Consider the following 19,629-nt stretch of genomic DNA (forward strand, 5'->3'; position numbering starts at 1 on the left):
GCCGCTGAATGGAGAGCAGTCCTGATGCCTTGCTCAGCGCACACCCCGTGTGTCGAAACAGCGCCGCGTGATCTTCAGCCAGGCGCGTAACTACTGAGCTAACGGGGGACAAATGTATAACGATCCAGGGCATAATGATTTAAGTTTGGCCCGCACTCGATCAGTTATAGCAACCAGATATATTGGCTGCACCGTCAAAACAGTAGCCTTGAATTCAATTCAATTTATTTTTCTTTGTCAGAATGCAAAAGAAATGATATTGTGAAAAAGAAATACAGTAACAAAACTAACAAAAGGAAAAGGTGGCAAAACCTTAATGGTTTAAGACGTGCATGAAAGGATCTAATATTGCGGTAGGCTATATGTATCAATAAATATAGTTAAGCACGGCCACCAAACCTGATACTTTAAAATAAGTTGATGAATTAGTTAAGAATCAGTCGCCTCCTCGTTCCTGGAACAACTGGAGCGCCAATTCTTAAAGCAATGAGAACACGACTGAACCCAACATCACAAAAACAAACTAATATACACAGTTACACACACATATTGAAATTACGTAACGGACTATCAAAACAAGGACTATTTACAGATTTCATACAGAAATAAAGTGTTTGCAGCAACGATATTAAGTAGCCTATATATTGCAGAACAAATACATAATATGGCAGCTCATTATCAAGATAAAATAGTTAAAAAAGCTTTGTTTTTTAAATTAATTTCCTGCGCATGTAAGAGCATAAGAAGCATGATGATATAGCAGCGTGTTTTTGGTATTTCTAATAAGAGTTGAATCATCTTTTATAGCGTCAATGAGGGATGGAGTGTTTTTGGTATCGCTAATGTGGTGGAGGTGGAGATGGTGGGATGGAGAGGTGGAGAGGTGGAGATTCTTTGGTAGTGCCGATGAAGGATGGAGTGTCTGAGTTGTTTCAAGCATCTTTTCCAAACCAACCTAAATAATAATCTTACGAAAAGTCAAGCGATCCTCTGAACGAACATAATAGCTTATAATAATCAGGGAGTAGTTAGATGCAAGCTGGTAGTAACTTAGTGATATATTCTTATCTGGCAAATATTAAATTATACAAAATGGTATAGTAGCTTATTCATGGAAGAGTAAAGATAATAATCATCCTTATCCGGTCGGGTGTAATATATAAGATATACGTATAGTAAGATATGTTAATGTATAATATAGTAATATATGATATGTAGGATAAATTTACAAAAGTGGCATTTGGAAAGGCATGCTATACCAGGATATGGTGCAACAATCAATAATACAGTCAGATAATTAAAGAGTTACAGCATAGGTTGTTAGAGGTTAATTTTCAAAACACAAGTGCTTTTTCAAGTTACCGTACTGCAAAATATTGAAAAGGTTTCAATTTCAGTGATGGTTTTCATTCGGTCGTTCAATCGGTTCAATCGGTCAATTCAGTCGGGAAAACTAGTCGGTAATACACGAAAACAACGTTTCCGACTTTGAATCGGGCGCATTATCAAACCCAAGAAAAACGTTTTGCAACACGAATTCCGAATCATCGTAACAATTATTGTTCGAATATTTTTCTGCAAATATGTTATGTAGCCTACGCCCTACGGTACCGTAGCCTACCTAAAATTGTTAGAATTTTCTAGGGGGGCTGAAGCAATTATCGAAAATTCCAGGGGAGCTGAACTAGTTCTAGGGGGGCTACAGCTCCTTGCGCACCCCTACTTCCCACGCCCCTGACCGGTTGCACTGCTTGTAAAAGGCCTTCACATATGTTTCACACTGTTCTGAACCAGATGATAGGCTACCAAATTTTTCTTCAACATCATCACGCAATCTTTTTTGGCCTCCTTTTTCTCCTTTGTGTATCTCTCTGTGATTGTTTTGGCGGTTAAGCCTATCTGTTGTCCGTAATTTTTGCTACATTCCGCCACTGCATTGCTAAAAGTCCTTTGAAAAAAAGGCAGTTAGCCATCTTGGCTATCGCAGCAGCAGTAGCGTAGCCAGGAATTTTGAAAGGGGGGGTTTTGACGACCCAACGGCGGGGGGTCTGGGGGGCCACCCTCAGAAAATTTTGAAAAATTACTTTGAATTTGGTGCATTCTGAGAGCATTTTCAACAAAAATGTAGTTACGAATATTCCTGTAAAGTGGTGGTGTCTGGTGGCATAGCAAAAGGATAAGAGCATGTTTTCTTCGGCATTTTTCGGAAATAAAGCTAAGTCTCTATGTTTTCTTGTTGCTAATTCCTGGCTGAGATGTTTAGTATTGGCAAAACTTGCTCTTTTAATGCAATTTTGTTTAAAATTAAGCAATTTTTTTAGACTGAAAGCATCATTCTCAATATCGTGACGTCACACGCGTACCAAAGGGGGGTTGTAACCCCCAACCCCCCCCCCCCCCCCCCCCTTGGCTACGCCACTGCGCAGCAGTAAACAACTTTTGTTTTCATTATTACTGAACATAAGCCTATCTTGTTTTAATGTAATTCCGATGCTACTTATGGTGCTATTTCATTTGCATTGTTTATAATTGTACCGTATAGGCCTACTATTCTCGCAATAACCGAAATAAAAGGTTTCTCTCTCATCTTGCCCAATGGTGCACCTAGCGGTACAAGTATGTTTTTCTCCCAAACAAGTTTGCGTCATCGCATTGGCAAGTTTACCTCACGTCGCGTCATGTGATATACTGTGACGTCCAACGAAGTATGAATTGTAAAATAATGTCATTTCATTGTCGATCCAATGTCATTAAGTTACCAATAGATGTGTACCAGTATGCACTCTCCTTCATTTGCATGAGACAGATTGTTCAAATTTCCATACAAGTGATGCAAAGCTAAATTAGAGTTGCGTCCTTCAGTGAGCTACAATAGGCTACCAGTACCATGTAGTGCTGTCCTTTATTTAATCTTTTCATGCATTCCAGTATGCCGATGTACAGGAAGAAGTGGTAAGACCTCTTCAGTGGTTTAAAACGTGTTTCATTACAGTTGTTTTGAAAGTGAGTTACATTTCAGTTGTTTGGAGGTAGTGTGGCCACAATGTCTAGTCTACAAGTCTTCGAAAACGTTAATAACATTGTGTGGTAGTAATTACTTTTTTGCCACATTGAAACATGTAAGTTGTATTGAAACTTGTAGAAGAGTTATTCTAGGACTAATGAATAAGAAAATCAGATTGTTTCAGCATGAAACTTCCATGAAATTACCGGTGGTATGGTACCGTAGGCTACTATGAACAATAGTTTGTGCAGCCTACTTGTCAGCACATTCAACTACTTGTGGTGTTTGAGATGCAATTTAAAACGTGTTTTTGTTTTAGCTGTGTAGTGTAGGCAATATATATGAATTGACTGATGTGTTGATTTTTTAAAAATTGGAATCTACAAACTCGCTACCAAGAACATTTACAATTGTATCAAGAAAGTATGGCAACTGTGGCAACTGACAATACATCAACAATTGGAATGGTAATTTATTGTTTTGCTTTACTAAAGTGATAAAAAGTTATAGAAATTTGATTTATACTGGCCAGTGGCCACTCATGAGTCATGACCGATAAAAGAGTAGAGCTGCGTAGGATGTGACAACTTAACACAAATCATTATGCAACAGTAATCTTGTGTCAGTGATGCTCTGTTTTTTCCCATACAAGAATTTGATGTTGATCAAGTGGCAGGCCTCTAAGCTCGCGACCATGGCCATCGAGAAGTCGTTAAATGGCCTTTGAAACAATCATGCCGGTGGGCCATGTTTGGTCACCGGCTTCCACAAGCCAACATTTCTTCACTCGCGTTTGTACGTGAAACTTTTTTCTTGTCACTCATATTTGCAACCTTTTTTCATAAACAAGGCAAAGTTTCTATACGCCGACGAGAAGTATTGCTGATACAATTTTAGCAAAAAGTCTGGGCGTCACCTTATAAAAACTCAAAGACTAGCTGTGGCTGGTACTTACATGGGAAAAAGGATATTCATGTAAGCTATAACTACAAATCAGGGCCTTGTTTGTATTGTTCTTACCCTAGTGAAAAAAAACATGATATTAATTAACTGATTTTTAAAAACACAAATTTTTGATGGAATTTTTCATTTTGGCTGACTGGCGTAAGGATTTGGCCACCAGAAATAAGCTCTGGTAGGTCATGCTTGGTCGCTGGAAAAATAAAGGAGGTTAGAGGACTGAAGTGGTCATCCTTTGGCATAGCTCAGGCACTTCATAGTACTGTAGCAGAATTGCAAAAGTGGTATATACCCTGAAATAATTATGGCACCCAGCCATTACACTGATGTGTGCAACTTACCAAATGTAATTATTACTAAAACAAACTTTTTTTTTGAAATTACAATAACACAACAACAAAAAGTCTCAATTACAATTACCGTATGTTTTTACTTGAACATTGAACAATTGAACATGCATCCATGATAATTGCATTTAATTACAGTTGCAATTGACCCAACTCTGGTTGCTAACAACAGTTTGCTGACCAGGCAACCACTGCACTAGATGTTAAAGATACTCTTAATACAACAATTACACAACAATTACTCTTTCTGACAACTTGTCAGCAGCCCATAATTGCACTTTCACTTTTAGCCAATCCTGTTAAATAGTGTTTTTTAAGCTGATTTTTTTATTTACAATAGTTTTCGTTTTATTTCTAGAATGATACTGACACACCACTGGTTCCTTCACGTGTATTTATGCAAACTGTGGCTTGCCAAGCTATTTCTGGTTTGTTCACTTGGGCTGCTATCCTTGTTTCTGTCCATCATGTAAGTATATACTTTAAAAATGCTAAAGGTTTGACATGAATATTGTGTGCATGACTTATGAGTTGGAAAAAGACTTGGCTTGTATAAGATGCAATAACTTTAACAACAACAACAACTTGTGCTGTGTTTTTACACATGACAAGTAAATATCTTTGAACAATCAGTTTTTCATAGTTAAAATACTGTACGGTATATGCTTTGTTTAAGTAGAAATTTAATTTCAGTTGGTATGTTGTTTAATAGTTGGTAGGAGTCCAGCCGATAGATCTAATACATTATGGCATATACCGTACTATAAAACAAAACTTTCACTGTTTCAAATATTTTCATTTGATAATGTTGACTGCACAATTTGCTTTAGTTGTTTGTAGTATGCAGAAGTATATAATATATATACCCGAAGTGTGGCCTGAGGGCATATTTTACTGGGCCTTTTGAAGCTTAGATTATTTTTGTTTCGATACCCTGCTTCAGAATTATGTTTGGAACAAAATTTCAATGTTATACAATTTTTCAGATTTCTGATTCTTATGCCATAAATATCAATCATCATATTGTACTTTTTATTAGATCTACAAGCATCTCAAGTTTTACACAGTGCCTGCAGAACAAAGGTGGATTGTGCGTATTTTGTTTTTTGTTCCAATTTACAGCTTTGATTCATGGCTCAGTCTCATGCTATTTGATAACCCAAATGAGCCTTATATTTATGTGGATACCATAAGAAATTGTTATGAAGGTAAGCGACTTTTTTATAGTTTAAAAGTTTTGGTCAACGTGTTATGGTGTTGTTTTTTTCTGGTTGCATTTTGGAAAGTATGCAACCGTGCCAGTAGGTGTTTATTGTGGTGTATATGTTTTGTGATGGAATATGAAAAATATTATTTACACTTTCAGCTTTTGTTGTCTACAATTTTCTCAGTTTGTGCTATGAAGGCTATTTGGGAGGGGAAAGTGCGATCATGGCTGAAATAAGAGGAAAGCCTTTCAGGTAAATTTGCTTTTTGTTAGGCCTACTGCCATGAATTTGTCACTAATTCACACATAATATGCCATAAATTTTTGTGGTGTTGTCGCCTGATCACGTCCACAAATAATAGCGCAGAAAATCCCAGGCTTCCCTAATAATGTATTTATTAATTTCCAATTGTTCTTTAATCAAGTTATACCAAATGGTCATTGGTCAATGGTCATTGGTCAAGTCAAAAGTTACATCAAATTGACAGTGCATTATTGCATAGGCTACCGTGAAAATGAAACAATAGAAGGTTCTTAAAGCTTGGATAACTTTTGTGCCATTGTCAATGCATTTCTCTCTTTTTTTTTATAAGTAATTGTAAAATCAGTAGGCTATTTTGGTCATAAGAATTGTTGATATACTGAATCAATGAATTGAAATCATTTTTTTTTATTGAAGTGAAATAATCAATTGAAAAACCTAATGACTGAACTGCTATAATGGGAAAAAAGCATGAGAAGTTTTAAAAGAAGATTCCTATTGGATAGATTTATCCGCATTTGGTAGATTTATTCATGCGACTGTTTCTCATAAATTGCAGTGTCACAATGTAAGTTATTGTATCCCCGCTGTTTTTCATAGCCATTAGACGTACGTTGTTCCTGAGTGCTCATGTGAAGTTTGTCACATTCTGAACAACTGCCAAGTAGAAAATCCTGCTATCACTGTGTACAATGTCAACAGACTCAACACCCAAAATCTTGCGTTCAGTCTCCTGTTTGTCTTGACTTGTATGGGTTCAGGAAGCACGTGATTGAATATAGCATGTCTTACATAAAACAATGATTCTAGAGATTGTGCACAATAGTATGAATGGCCATTTGTTTATAAAAAGGCTGGATTTTTTAAAAACAATGGTAAGCCTATGCATTGACTGTATAAGATGAAATTTGATTATTTGTGCAGGACAAGTTGGTTGAATTGTACATGCTGCTTTGGTGGAAAAACGTACTCAATTGGAACACTGCGGTTTTGCAAACAGGTCTGTGACCGAAATGGCTGTAGCTTATATGCAAATTTAAACTGTCACATAAACAGATTCGGTCTTTCAAGTTCATCCTGGCCAAAGGATGTGGGCATATGGCTGTTGATTGATCACCGATCATGGTCGGGACTTGTCTGCTAGGTGTTTGGATGATTAAACCGGGCATGGAGCCTTTACTTAAACTGAGCATTTTAAGGATCCCACGAAGGGTTAAACAGGTTGTTAAGTTTTCTCGGAGCGGAATGGCCCGTTTCGGTGAGTCCGATTCGGTGAGTCCGATTCGGTGAGTCCGATCCCTTAACGGGGATTTTTTCAATTTTTTTTTTTATATTATTGGGTATCGTAGCCTAATTATCATTGCCGTTTTAGGATTAGGGGGTAGGGTTAGAGGTTAGGAACTCACCGAATCGGACTCACCGAATAGTAGCAGACCCTTCTCGGAGAGTAGCAGCTAAATTTGGTTTATGTTATAAATATACGAATATTATGTGTTGTAGGCTATCTTGATTGCTGGAATGTTGTGAGTTGTGACTGGAATAAATTTATTTGGAATACGTTTATTTTAATATGAAATTGAAAACACATTATATAGCCTATCTAATTTTTTTCAGGCAACTTTGCAGTTTTGCATTATCAAGCCACCATTAGCCATCACTACGTTAATTTTGCAATCTTATGATTTATACAGAGACGGAGACTTCAGGTATGACCGTATGAGGACTTGGTTAAATTACTTTTCATCACATATAATATATCATTTCATCACATCATATATAATCATTTCAACACAAAAGTAAGCATTATTTTCTTTTCAGACTGTTTAAAGATTTTAGGCTTGTTACCAGCAGATGTACCCTCAAATGCGTTTTCATTTTCTCATTTCTTGTTTTAAGCTCTTTAAGCTTTCCTTTCTCTAGTTTTCATCCCCACTACCTGTTCCTTGCCTTTTGGTCTTCATCGCCGTCATCACTTTATACCGCATTGCTGGTTTGGTCTTCCTTTTGCATATCTCTCTTTTTGCTTGTGTCACTCAACTTACATTAATTTTCTAAGTGTACTCCCACTTGTCTAAACCTTCCTTTCTAACTCTTGTAGTTGTACTAGAAGATATAAACCAGATATATAATTAGGCTTAGCTCCAGAATAAACCCTTTCAACTAATAGTTTTATCAATATCTTTTTCTCAGCAATATTCTCTAGCCAACGTAAAACTCCGGTTTAGTGTAAAACTCAAATTCTTTATGATGTGATTGAAGTGATTTTTTAACACAGGCTGCTGCTTTGTAAAAAGTTTGATAACTTTGCTTAACGTTTATATTTCAGCGTTAACAGTGGCTACCTATACATTACTATCATCTACAATATATCTGTCAGTCTTGCATTGTTTGCACTGGCTTTGTTCTATTATGCAACTTTGGATATTCTGAAACCGTTTGAACCGGTGCTGAAATTCATCGTTGTCAAATCTGTCATTTTTCTCTCGTTTTGGCAAGGTAAGATGATTGCCTTTCTGCACAGATTTTACAAATTTGTAATAAAATCAATGAATAAATTTTAATCTTATAAGTTTTACTGTATTGTTCAGAAGGAAAGTGATGTTTTACGTGATATTTCTTTGCTTCGTTTTGGCTGCAAATTGTCAACCAGACGTGTTGTTTCACACTGATACGTGTTTTATCTGTTAACAAAGCTAGCACGTTTTGTGACATGTTGCCAGCGATTCAAAAACACCAACGCAGCTGGATGAATCCTGCAACTTTTTTATTTCTTTTATCTGAAAGTGTAAGTGTATTATATTCGCTGCATAAAATTTACTTAAACCGACCTTGCCCGAAGTAAAAGTATGAATCCACATAGTAAAGCTGTCATTTTTGCATAGATATAACGTCTGCAGACGTTGTATGAATGTAAATATGACAGATTTTTGCTTTCCGAGGCGGGGGAAAAACACTGCTGATCATTATGAAGGTGTATTGCTGAGCATGCTGGAAGCAGTTGGCGCAATCACGCCAGTGAGCGTGGGTGGTTCTGGAACGGATGAGCTCGGGGTGGTTACTGTTGCTGCGGGTATACAAAATTTCATCATATGCATTGAGATGTTCTTCGCTGCTATTTGCCTGCGCTATGCATTTCCGTATCAGATCTATCAGGAGAAGCAACTTGATAGAGGTGAGTCCCAGTTGCAATGGTAAGCCTAACTTTAAAACTCTACAGGTTTTGCTGCATAGTCACTTAGTTTGTTTGAAATTGAAAAAATACTCCTACTTTAGAATGACGTCATGTTTCGGGTTGTATGCACTCATGCAACCACCTTGCTTTCACCAATTTACAGTTTCAGTCATTGTTTGATTTGCAAATATTTTACTTAATTTGTGGTTTCTTGTGTCTTGCACGTTTCTAAAGTGGATTCGAGAATCTTCAATAGAATTAGGATTTAGACAGAGGATGGTGCCGTCCATTTCTTGCTGCTGCTATGAGAAATGTGTTTAGTCATATGCATAGGCGCCGACTTTTCAAAAAATCTTGGGGGGCGAGAAAGGTGATGACGTCATAACCATAACGCTATTTTACTCAATTAAAATAGTCTTTGATTAAGCTTATAGTGTCTTGTTCATATTGACATCTAGGTCGCAAACCGAATTTATTAGAACCGCTGCTTGAAACGATTAGTTTAAGCAAGCAGTACTCCCAGTCGTAAAAATTTTGATAATTGTTAGCTCATAATTGGAACAGTTGGAAAACAAGCCGATTCATTTCCTTTTCGTGCGAGTGAATAACAACGATCAAGACAGTGAAGTTATCGAAATAAAGCGCAAAAAAATCATGATCTCAAGCAGAGTGGAAACCCGCTATCAGTTTTATTAGCTTCGTTTCGCTCATTTTTCTAATTACTTACCTTGAAAGCGTTAACAGCGGCGAAGTGTTTTCTCTTCTGTTTTTTATCGAAAGTCTTTTATCGAATACCGTATATACTCGAGTATGAGATGTTCGCAAATAATTTTCACCTCAAAAAGACAGGTTCAACTTATACACGGTACAAGCTCGGCAGTTTTCAAAATGAACGCATTTTTGCTGCGGCCAAATCATTGCCGAGTAGATTACGCAGTGTGTAATGGTGTCGGCCGAAGTAAAAGTTTTGAATACGTTTATTTGCAGTGATTCAAACTTAATTTTCAAATTTTTCTTGTTAATTCTAAACTTTATGCACTTGCTGAGCAATATACAAAGCTCACGAGACAAAACAGCGGAAAGAGCTGTTTTAAGAGATCAATTTTTTTATTTTTGCTTGTAGGATATAATCGTTCTAATTACGTAACATGATCGTTGAAGTCGATGTCAAACCTTAGCGGTTAGCTAGGTGATAATAGCGGTAAGAGACATCGTTAATGCAGGCAATATCTGCGACCAAGACCATTAAACACCTTTTCTTTTATCGGTTTTCGATTTAATTCTCACACATTGCGAACAAAACAATGCGTTCTGTTCATGGTTCTGTTGAATCATAATTGATCTCACAGTGGGAAGACCTCGTTGAACATAGCGCGTTTAATTTACTATGGTTTACTTAATATCGCAGTGAATAGTTACGTGACTTTTCCAGCAGCGTAAGTTACTCTACGCTCTACTTTGAAATTCCCATACCTATGAGAAAGCCATGCGATCAGCTGCTGTTTTGCGGGCAAGAGCAACGTAAGCTATTTTTCGCTTTCGGCATTCTTTAAGTCCGATTAAATGATGTAAATCTTTTTGACGAAGTGTTTTTTCTTTGAAACACCACTTGTAATAACCATTTTTGTTGCCCCTCAACCGTAAATTTATGGGGGCGCCGCCCCCCGGCCCCCCCGGAAGTCGGCGCGTATGGTCATATGCAAATAGTACAATTTCAAAACAAGTTATATAGTCATGTCATGATGAAGTGGTATGAATGTCCAATGAATGATTTCTGATCAACTGTATTTACAATCCACGAGACTTTTAAAGGCTATTTTTTTTTCAATATTTCCTTTTTTCAGTAAAGACTGAAAAGGATGTGATATAGGACAGGTGGAAGTGATTGGTTTTGATGGCACAATTTTATTTTGCCTTCTATGCATAAGTGACTGGCAACACCACACACACCACAATGATGAATCATATCCGACGAGTGTGATTTACACATTATGGACTTCAACCATGCTGATGCTCACATCGATTTAACGTGCAGTACAACTCAAAGTTTGTGTGAAGACAAACGCATCAATTAGCTTATAATCTCATTTCATTTATTCTTCTCTCTAAAACAATCCCACCTCTCTTTGCCTACATTACTGATCAACCAGCCAATCAGTGCTTTTTTGCATTCCATTGTATCAGCGAAAAATCGACGTAAAAAGGAACTGGTTGAGAACTATACTGCCTTCTCTTCTGACCTCATAGCCCAGACAGCAAAATCTGTCATTTTCACATTGGTTTAACATTGATTCAAACTGTATTTTTTAATTAATCGTAAAATCAATGTAAAAAGTGGTGGATTTTGCTGTCTGAGAGTGTAAGCGCGTGCTTGTTCTTTCACTGAAAAGAATAACTATTGGATACCTATGTGGCAATTTTTAATTAATCGTGTTATTTAATCGGATAGGCGTGGCAAGCTGCTGTCTGTCGACATTAGTGGTATATTCATTCCTTGGCGTCTTCAGTGCAGTATCTCCAATTCTCCAAGTGTGTCCAACCTGTTCATGCCCAATAATCTTTTCAATAAGATCTGGACGTCTTGACCGAACTTACCAACAAAATGAGTTGGTTCTTTGAAGTTTAGTTTTCTCATACTTTGCATCTGTATAAGCACATTAGCGCGGATACCACGTTACATCGAAATACTGCAAGAAAAGTTTCTGTTATTCACCAACTGCTATCTGTCACATTTTATGTAGTGAAAGGAAACTTTATGCGAATGTACGAATTGTACACTGTATGTATACACTTGTACAGTAAAAAGAATGTTCAATCAGTCACTTCTAGATTAGTCTGTCAGCGATCACTCGTTTTTCCAGAACGATAAATTTAACGTTATATTGCTCGGTCCGCGCATCAACGTTCTTATTCAAAGTGTACAATGCTTGATTTGAAAAATTCTACTTAAAATTTTCTTTGGTGTCACAAAGTTATTTTTTATCTTGACAAACAATAAAGTGGTTATTGTTTTAAAAGTTTAACACAACTTTTGTTTTATGATTTTTGTTCATCACTAAGGTCTAACTACAAATATCTACTTCACTTATTCACTTTTGTTGTCGCATGGCCACATCATAGTTTGGTCAAGGTTTACTTTACCACACCATCTCATATAACAGCACTTTTATTCAAATTTTAACAACGACCTTGGTCTGAGTGACGCCTTATGTTGCATTTTGTTGAATGTGAAGGCTTTCAGCAGCTGCAAGTACGCCAAGAGAAGTGTTCAGCCAACAAAAGTTGCTTTTTTGCATTGCTTCAATGTCTCGTGATGTTGAAACTATGTTAAAAACGCTTCCATTGACTGAACATTTACGGGTATTCATCACCACGGGCAAGATGCTGTACAGTATCTTGCCGTTGCCAAAACGTGCAAACATTCTGAGTTGTCGATGTCTCAATGTTGTATCTAAAGCTTGTCTATCCCTGGAATGTTCACCATCAGTAGTCTTTGTGCAGTGGCATGCGTTGTTGTAATCGATGTATTTGCAGAGAATGCCTCGGCACATACAATCTCATCCCGCCTCAAAGACACCGTCAATCCGACTGATGTTGTCCACGACGCTATTCACAATTTTTCTCCGTCCTACCAGAACTATACCCATCTTAAGTATGAAGCTTAGAACGTAGCATCCTGGTTCATTCCAGCATGTACCACCAATATGACACTAACCAGAACTTACCAAAAGTTGCTTTTTTATCATTTTTACGTGGCGAGACCTTGAAACTTTGACGAAATGGTAACTTTTGTTAGCTGGGATGTCGATCTACACTGTGTAAGCTACGTGGTGTTAGCTACTGAAGTTATTGAATGCATGCTTTAATGGTTACCTACTATATACCATGTATATACACAATTACATATACGGACAAGAACGGTAGTGTGGAAGTGAGAGGCTGAAGTTTTATCGAGGTGCTGCACCGGCGCTCCATAATCAGTGTTTCTGTTATGCATGGCTATTTAATGGGTGTTTACTGGTAGAGTGCAATTGACAGCAACATGTTACCTACTAATTACAGTATATATTATATAAGATTTTAGTATCATGAGTTCTTTCCAACGGATATCAATTATTAGATGACTTATCCTTTGTTTTCTCGTACCCTTGCAATGTGCATGCTGCCTGAATGTGCTTGTAAAATTACTGATAATTTTCATACAACCTTTTTTTGGTATACAGTATAACAAAATGTTTTGCTGACGTGTTCAAACCATGGTTCAAACGTTTAATTGGTTTTAAGAAGCTGATTGACAAGCGATATGTAGACGATCACTACGTCATCATAAAGACCATACACGCAAGGCTACACTGTTGTATAACTTTGATTTTTAAATTCCGATTTAATTTAATATAGAATTTAAGAAATTTTCTATTGTGATGAGTTTCTGCAACACAGGTTGTGTGTTTTCCAGCTAATCATTCTTCTACTAGGCATTTTGTTTTTGCAATAGCGACTTTACCACATGAAAAATACTTCTCGCGTATAATTGTACTGTAGCCTACAATACATGGGAGTGGAAGTTTCTAATTAATTGCTTGCATGCTTTCAATTAGTGGTTAGTTTGTAACAAAAATTAGTGAAACGTTTCCTTGCTGAGGAATCTTGTTTTTCTTGTGAAGCAATCATGCATGTTTAACCAAGTTGGTTTTTGTGGGAGTGGTGATGCACACTCTAACTGCGTTTAAAGGTTGCATGTGTGTCGAAGGGAAGAGCAATGCTAATTCATGGATTGGTTAGAAAAATGCCAATTCGCGGTGGCCATTGTTTATTCTACGGCGTTTCGCGAAAATAAGCTGATCAAGTTTGTAACTGATATACAACAAATATGCTTCTGTCACTCTGTCAGCGCTACTGAAATCGTTTCATGTTACAGTTTGTAGGAGTTTTTGCAATGAATGCTCATTTGTGGTACAGAAGTAATTTGCTTGTTTTGCAAAGGTATTGCACTATTGCTTCAGCTGTGTTCTCTGAGCCACTGCCATATTTTTATTGCTTTCGATTGTTTTCATTAAACAATTATCATTTTAACAAGTTGGCCCAATTGTTGTTGTTTTACATAGATTGACAAAATTACTGCTTCGTGAAAGTGAAACACTCTAAACACTATTTGGTGTCTTGGGCAGTGACACTGGTTACTGTTATACAGTGAATAGATCACATTCTATGCGAGAACTGCCCACCTGGCCAGTCGCCGTTTTTACCTCGTTTCATCCTCAATCGTCGTTTCCCATACCTTGGTATGATGTACTGTCCAAACATTGGCGGCGATTTCCATTGTTTATTCAACTCTGTGGCGTTTCCCTCTATTATGTCATGATCGGTATACACAGTTGTCACGTGATATTTTACAGGGAAAACGAATCTACAAAGGCCACAGCTGAACGTGGCGAGTGAGTATACAGTCCGATAGCAAACCATTTTTATGTTATTTAAACGTTGTTAGAGTTTAAATAGACGTAGCAATACTGAAGCATTGTAGTTGAAGAGTACGGTAGCTCTTGCCTTTCACTTTCCTCTGTAGAGTTCTTTAGTCTCATTGTTTCTGCTTCAAAATGTGTTGTTTTTCTCTGTTGAACTTTTGGTGACCTTCAGTAGCTTCAGTTTATGGAAAACTTTGCTATCAATCAATCATACACTTGTCTGAATTGATCTAAAGACATTTTGTCATTCTTGGCTCGGTTGGTGGAAAATATTTTAATCTTATTGTAAAATGCAACCTTCATAAAACTGCACTATTTTACCTCTAAATTTTAAAACCACCAGTTCCAACTACTTTTTGAAAAAGTTTTCCAAATTTATTCTGATGGCAGTGGGATTCGAACCCCCAGTCATGGGATTGACGAAAACTTCAAGTTAACCGCCATACCATGTTGTCGTTGGTTAGTTATTGGCCGCACCTTTGTGGCGATTGTAGGTGGTGAATTGAGTCCCTTTGGAATACCACGCGTCTGATTGAAATCGATTTTCGAGTGAATTGAGTTTTTGTTGTGTTATTGATTGAAAGTCCTTTTTTCCACTTGAAATGTCCAAGTTCATCTCAGATCACAACATTATTCTACGTTTGTAGACGTTGAATCAATGTAAAAATGACAAATTTGGTTGTCTGAGATCGCATTCACGCTGAATAGTGCAACAGTTTGGTTGCAACCTCACGAAGGACACATTGAGTTATGTTGCACGAAATTGAGTTAGCAATTGCAAAACCTTGTGAGGTGAGAAGTGGTTATTTATCAAAACACATCGTTCATTAAACTTGCATATATGTATATATCATATGCAACCCTTGCAACACGGGAGACAAAGGACGTAAAACCGTACACTAACTAACTAAAATGTATAGCGCAAAATTGGAAGCGACAGAAAACTAATGCAAACTTTTCATTTCCGAGTTGAGTGTATTTCGTCCACTGTTTCAATTCATGGTAGTTTTTAGTGAGCAACTGAAACTGAATTTTTGTGGCTACCTTGAATGGAATGAGTAGGGATTTATTCATAAGCCATAAGCATTGAATGTGGATATTTCAAGCTGCGTTGGTTAACACGCTTCGCGACCTTCGTCTTTATGTTTTGTATGAAATGTGGATGGAGAATTGCATGATTATTTATTTTCTTCACTAAAATCGTTTTACTTTTCATAATGAAGCGATAGGGAGAGTTACCGTGATTGTGATCATAACATTTTGCATTTTGATCATATTTGGTGCATAACCTGCAACATGGCCTACTACACCTAAAGTTCTAAACCTTTATACTTTACCAGTTCATAAAATCCGTCCATTTTACATTACCGTACTTCATTATCTACGTGTTCAGACGTTGAAGTAATGTAAAAATGACGAATTTAACTAAGATGACGCAGCGCTAACCCAACCTATAATCATGCAAAGTACTAACAAGGACGCAACCATTTATCTTTCCAATTATTTTTATTACTGCTTATGTACTAACACCTCTACCGAATAATCATCCGTTTGTATTAGAAAGCTCTTAAGTTAGTCTAATTACAAGGCTACTATATAATATGTTTTATAATTTATGTAGTCTCTTAATATCTTCTATATTGGTTATTTTATTTAGTAATACTTTGGCACATAACTTGTTTCTGTTTATAATTGTTTTAAAAGTTGAATTGTTCTTGTCTCAAAACCGTCTTCTCGACACTGAAAAATACTCGTTGCATTGGACTAGTAAATATTCCCCTTTCATGTCTATAGCTAGTATGCAAAGTACAACCAAAGCGACGATGGATTTCACGTCAGTTTGCCATAAAAGAAATTCCTTCAAGAAAAGATTGAAGTATTTTATTGTGAGACGATTTAATGTCGACACAGTTCCCCTTTTGTACTTCAGCGACCCTTTGTTCGACGTGGCAGTCATCATTGTTGCCCGTAGTTTGCTACATATAATCTAAGCCTGAGTACTGAAGTAGTTACAGACTACAGTGATCTTTCTTATTGCTTAGTTCTCGATGTATTCTCTTAGCTCGCAAAACTTCCCCTTGTGGTACCTTAAGTTTCTTTGGCTACGTTAATCCATTGAATCAAGGTCTGCAGACTTTGAATCAATGTAAAATGACGAAAATTGCTGTTTGGGAACGTTTCCCATCATCGTTCAGTGAAGTACGATCTTTATTTTCTGATGAAATATTTATTGTTCAGATGAGAGCGGCGTTGTCATGAAAAGCATTTCCAGCTCGTTACGAGAGACAATTAACCCCGGTGACGTCCTACAAGACGCAATACACAACTTTTCTTACAAATACAAAGATTACATTCAACACACTGGTAGTGAAAGGCCTCAGCAAAATAACGAAAATTACTCCAAGACAAAAACCACTCCACTTCCCCATGAGTATTACGACGATGAGCTCAGCGATTTTGAGTATCAACAAGAAAAGCATGTCAATGGCATCGACTACAGGCAGACTAGTGGCAACCCTTATGCTGGTATAACGTCTAATGGTTTGGTAAGCACGTGTGAAAAAGCATCTACTTACTACACCACACCGGGTAGGACTCAAAAGCGGGCAAACTCCTCCGCTCTTCCCCAAGAAGGCTCAGCCGGTGCTGCGTCTGTGCATTTGCTGCGGAGTTCAAAGGAAAGCGAAAAATTAACTTTGCTGAGTTCCGACGATGAAATATAATGTCTTTTACGGTGTTTCTTTTTTGCAACTTTGTTTAAAAATGTGTTTTTATTTTATTCAACTCAATTTGTCCAGTCGTTTCAATAGAGATTTGACGTCATGTCCGAAAATTTAATTGTTTTTTTTTCGCTAAATGAGCAGCAGGTTTGACTACAATACTCGTGGGGTTTATTTTTAAGTATATACTAAGCGCATGTGTATATATTTGTATTTCTTGTATTGTTGTTAAACTTACATCTAGATTTTTGTCGCATTTATCCAATAAATCTGTATCTATTTGTTAATAATTTCTCTGATAAGGTTTTTGTTGTTGTTGCATTTCTTTGAAGTAAGGTGAAGAAATCCCGCCAGACTTTGTTATCTAGAAACTGTAATCAATTTGATTTCTGTGGATTAGCTTTGAGATATCAGTTCGACGTGAAAATCCAGGGGGATTGAAATTTACTTTAATCAGTTAATCAATGTACCGTAACTTATTGCTTTTTCTTTCTTTTTTTTCTGTTTTTTTTTTTTCAATTACAAATTGTGGGGGATTACTACATGGTTTGTGCTGGGCAGTGGGCACTATTGACTGAAATTTGTTAAACGTTGTACTTTCTTGCTCCAAATCGCTAAAAAAACGTCACCTAGTTTTGAACTCGCTGATGCTGAAGAAATATTTTGTAGGAGAAGGAAATTTATTATTATTAATTAATTCATTATTGTCATTTATTAAGTCAATTTATCCACTTTAAAACTAAAGGTGATTGGTCTGCAGAGCTGATATTTTGCCTCTACTACAGCTGCAAGTGGTTTGCATTGGGACAGATTCGCCTTCAGCGCAACACGTCATCGCATAGCATTTGCTAACTCAATTAAAACAACCTAATGCATGCAGAAATTTTGTAATGTGTACAGTAGATTTGTAATATAATATGTACAGTAGTAACGGAAGCCTACCGTCTTTACTACTCTTCCAAAAAAACTATGATGATACAAAGTAGATTGCAGAACTTTCTGTATCTGGACCCTGATTTCAAGATGACGAAAAGATAAAACATACGTTAGGTTACGTGTTGCTTTGTCTGTACTAAAACTTTTTGTATCGCAATTCAAGTGATAAATGCCCACCCCGGACAGCAAAATTCATCATTTTTACATTGATTCAACGTCTGCAGATGTTGAATCAATATAAGAATGGTGGATTTTGCTGTCAGGGCGTACGTTGCTGCGTGTAAAAAGTTTAAAACTGCCTTCGTTGGTTTCATATAGCTTTTCGTTTCTTATAAATATTGAAACAAAGTGTTGTTTTTGGGTTAAAAGTTTTCACCTAAAATCTTAGCAAGCAGACAGAATTACAATTCAACGTAAGTTGTAGACAAGTATTATCATCAACTCGTCCATCTTTGAATTGTCATTAATCCCCATGTAATCAGTAGTTGTTGTGCAATGTTTATGTTGTCAAGTTTTAATTTCAGTATTTCAACCTTACAAGCGCACCCAACGACAAATTTCAGCCTATAACTAACTATCTATGTTGATAATAATTCACGCAAGACAAATTAGATTTGCCATGTCAGCCTCAATTTTTCAACAGCCTGGGAAACTTACGTTTATGTAATATGTATGTAGGATTTACTGTGTAATAATGTTGGATCAACATTAAATGAACATGTTTTGCAGCCGAGTGTGTTGCATGCGCAGTTATTTAATTAATCCTTGTGTTTAGTAGCTCTGTATGTTGGTGCAGAAATTGCTTTATTTAGAATAGTTGTGAGTTTCTTAAAAATGCTTTCTTGTAAATTTTGTGTCTATAGATAGCTTGTTGGACTATCGTTACCATCGGTGGTAACGTTATTGTTACATTGCCTTTCCAAGATGGAAAATACCATTCTGCAAGTTGCATCACTGAACTTGAGCTGGCAACAACTTCTGTCTAGTGATTATCTGGTGTCTTTCCGCTCAACAAAGCTTATTCTTTTTACGTCGTTTTGGTGTCGCCAGACGTTAAAATGATGAGAAAAAAAACACAATTTTTGTGTGTTAGCCTTTTGCCAATTTTATCTAGACTGCAGTGACACACCATATATAAGGGAATCCGATCTTCGCTAATTTTGAATAACCAACTCCACAGCTCTGGATTTTTCACACTTGCTTAGCCAGTGAGTAGCATAACTAACTCAGATGATGTTATTTTCTTTACACAAATTTAATCTAAACTATCACTCTCTTGCTGTTGGGTACGTTTAAAACTGTACAATCTACATATAGCACTGTTTATTGTTTGCTTGTCGTTTGATTTGCATTTCTACCGCGCAGACATACTTCTAGTTTAGCTACAGAGTTTATGTTTGTTTTGATCTCCAAACTGACAGTGCACTAGCGCCACGTGTGTTATGAGAAAATACTTAACCACCGCGCTACCACATTTGCTTTGCTTGCAGATGTTACCTGAAAGTTGCAAAATCGCAACTTTTGGTTTGTTTGCATGTGTGGGTGTGGTCATACAG

The 19,629-nt window shown here is 36.8% G+C and overlaps 1 protein-coding gene across 2 annotated transcripts; it reads left to right on the forward strand.

Annotated features, from left to right (window-relative positions):
• Positions 1-3,333: 3,333 nt before the first annotated feature.
• LOC145782303 (transmembrane protein 184B-like) lies at positions 3,334-17,690 on the forward strand. Of its 2 annotated transcripts, XM_082594101.1 has the most exons (10): positions 3,334-3,471; positions 4,670-4,780; positions 5,351-5,519; positions 5,678-5,771; positions 6,705-6,780; positions 7,395-7,486; positions 8,107-8,276; positions 8,752-8,952; positions 12,487-12,604; positions 16,656-16,796. In XM_082594101.1, the coding sequence occupies exons 1-10, from the start codon at positions 3,430-3,432 to the stop codon at positions 16,657-16,659; spliced, it is 1,077 nt and encodes a 358-aa protein (XP_082450227.1). In that variant the 5' UTR covers positions 3,334-3,429; the 3' UTR covers positions 16,660-16,796. The 2 variants fall into 2 exon arrangements, with proteins under 2 accessions (XP_082450227.1, XP_082450221.1); XM_082594095.1 differs by lacking the exon at positions 12,487-12,604 and having other exon boundaries at positions 16,656-17,690.
• The last annotated feature ends 1,939 nt before the right edge of the window (positions 17,691-19,629 follow it).

Source organism: Aplidium turbinatum, chromosome 1 (genome assembly GCF_918807975.1).
Source record: "Aplidium turbinatum chromosome 1, kaAplTurb1.1, whole genome shotgun sequence".
NCBI lineage: Eukaryota > Metazoa > Chordata > Ascidiacea > Aplousobranchia > Polyclinidae > Aplidium > Aplidium turbinatum.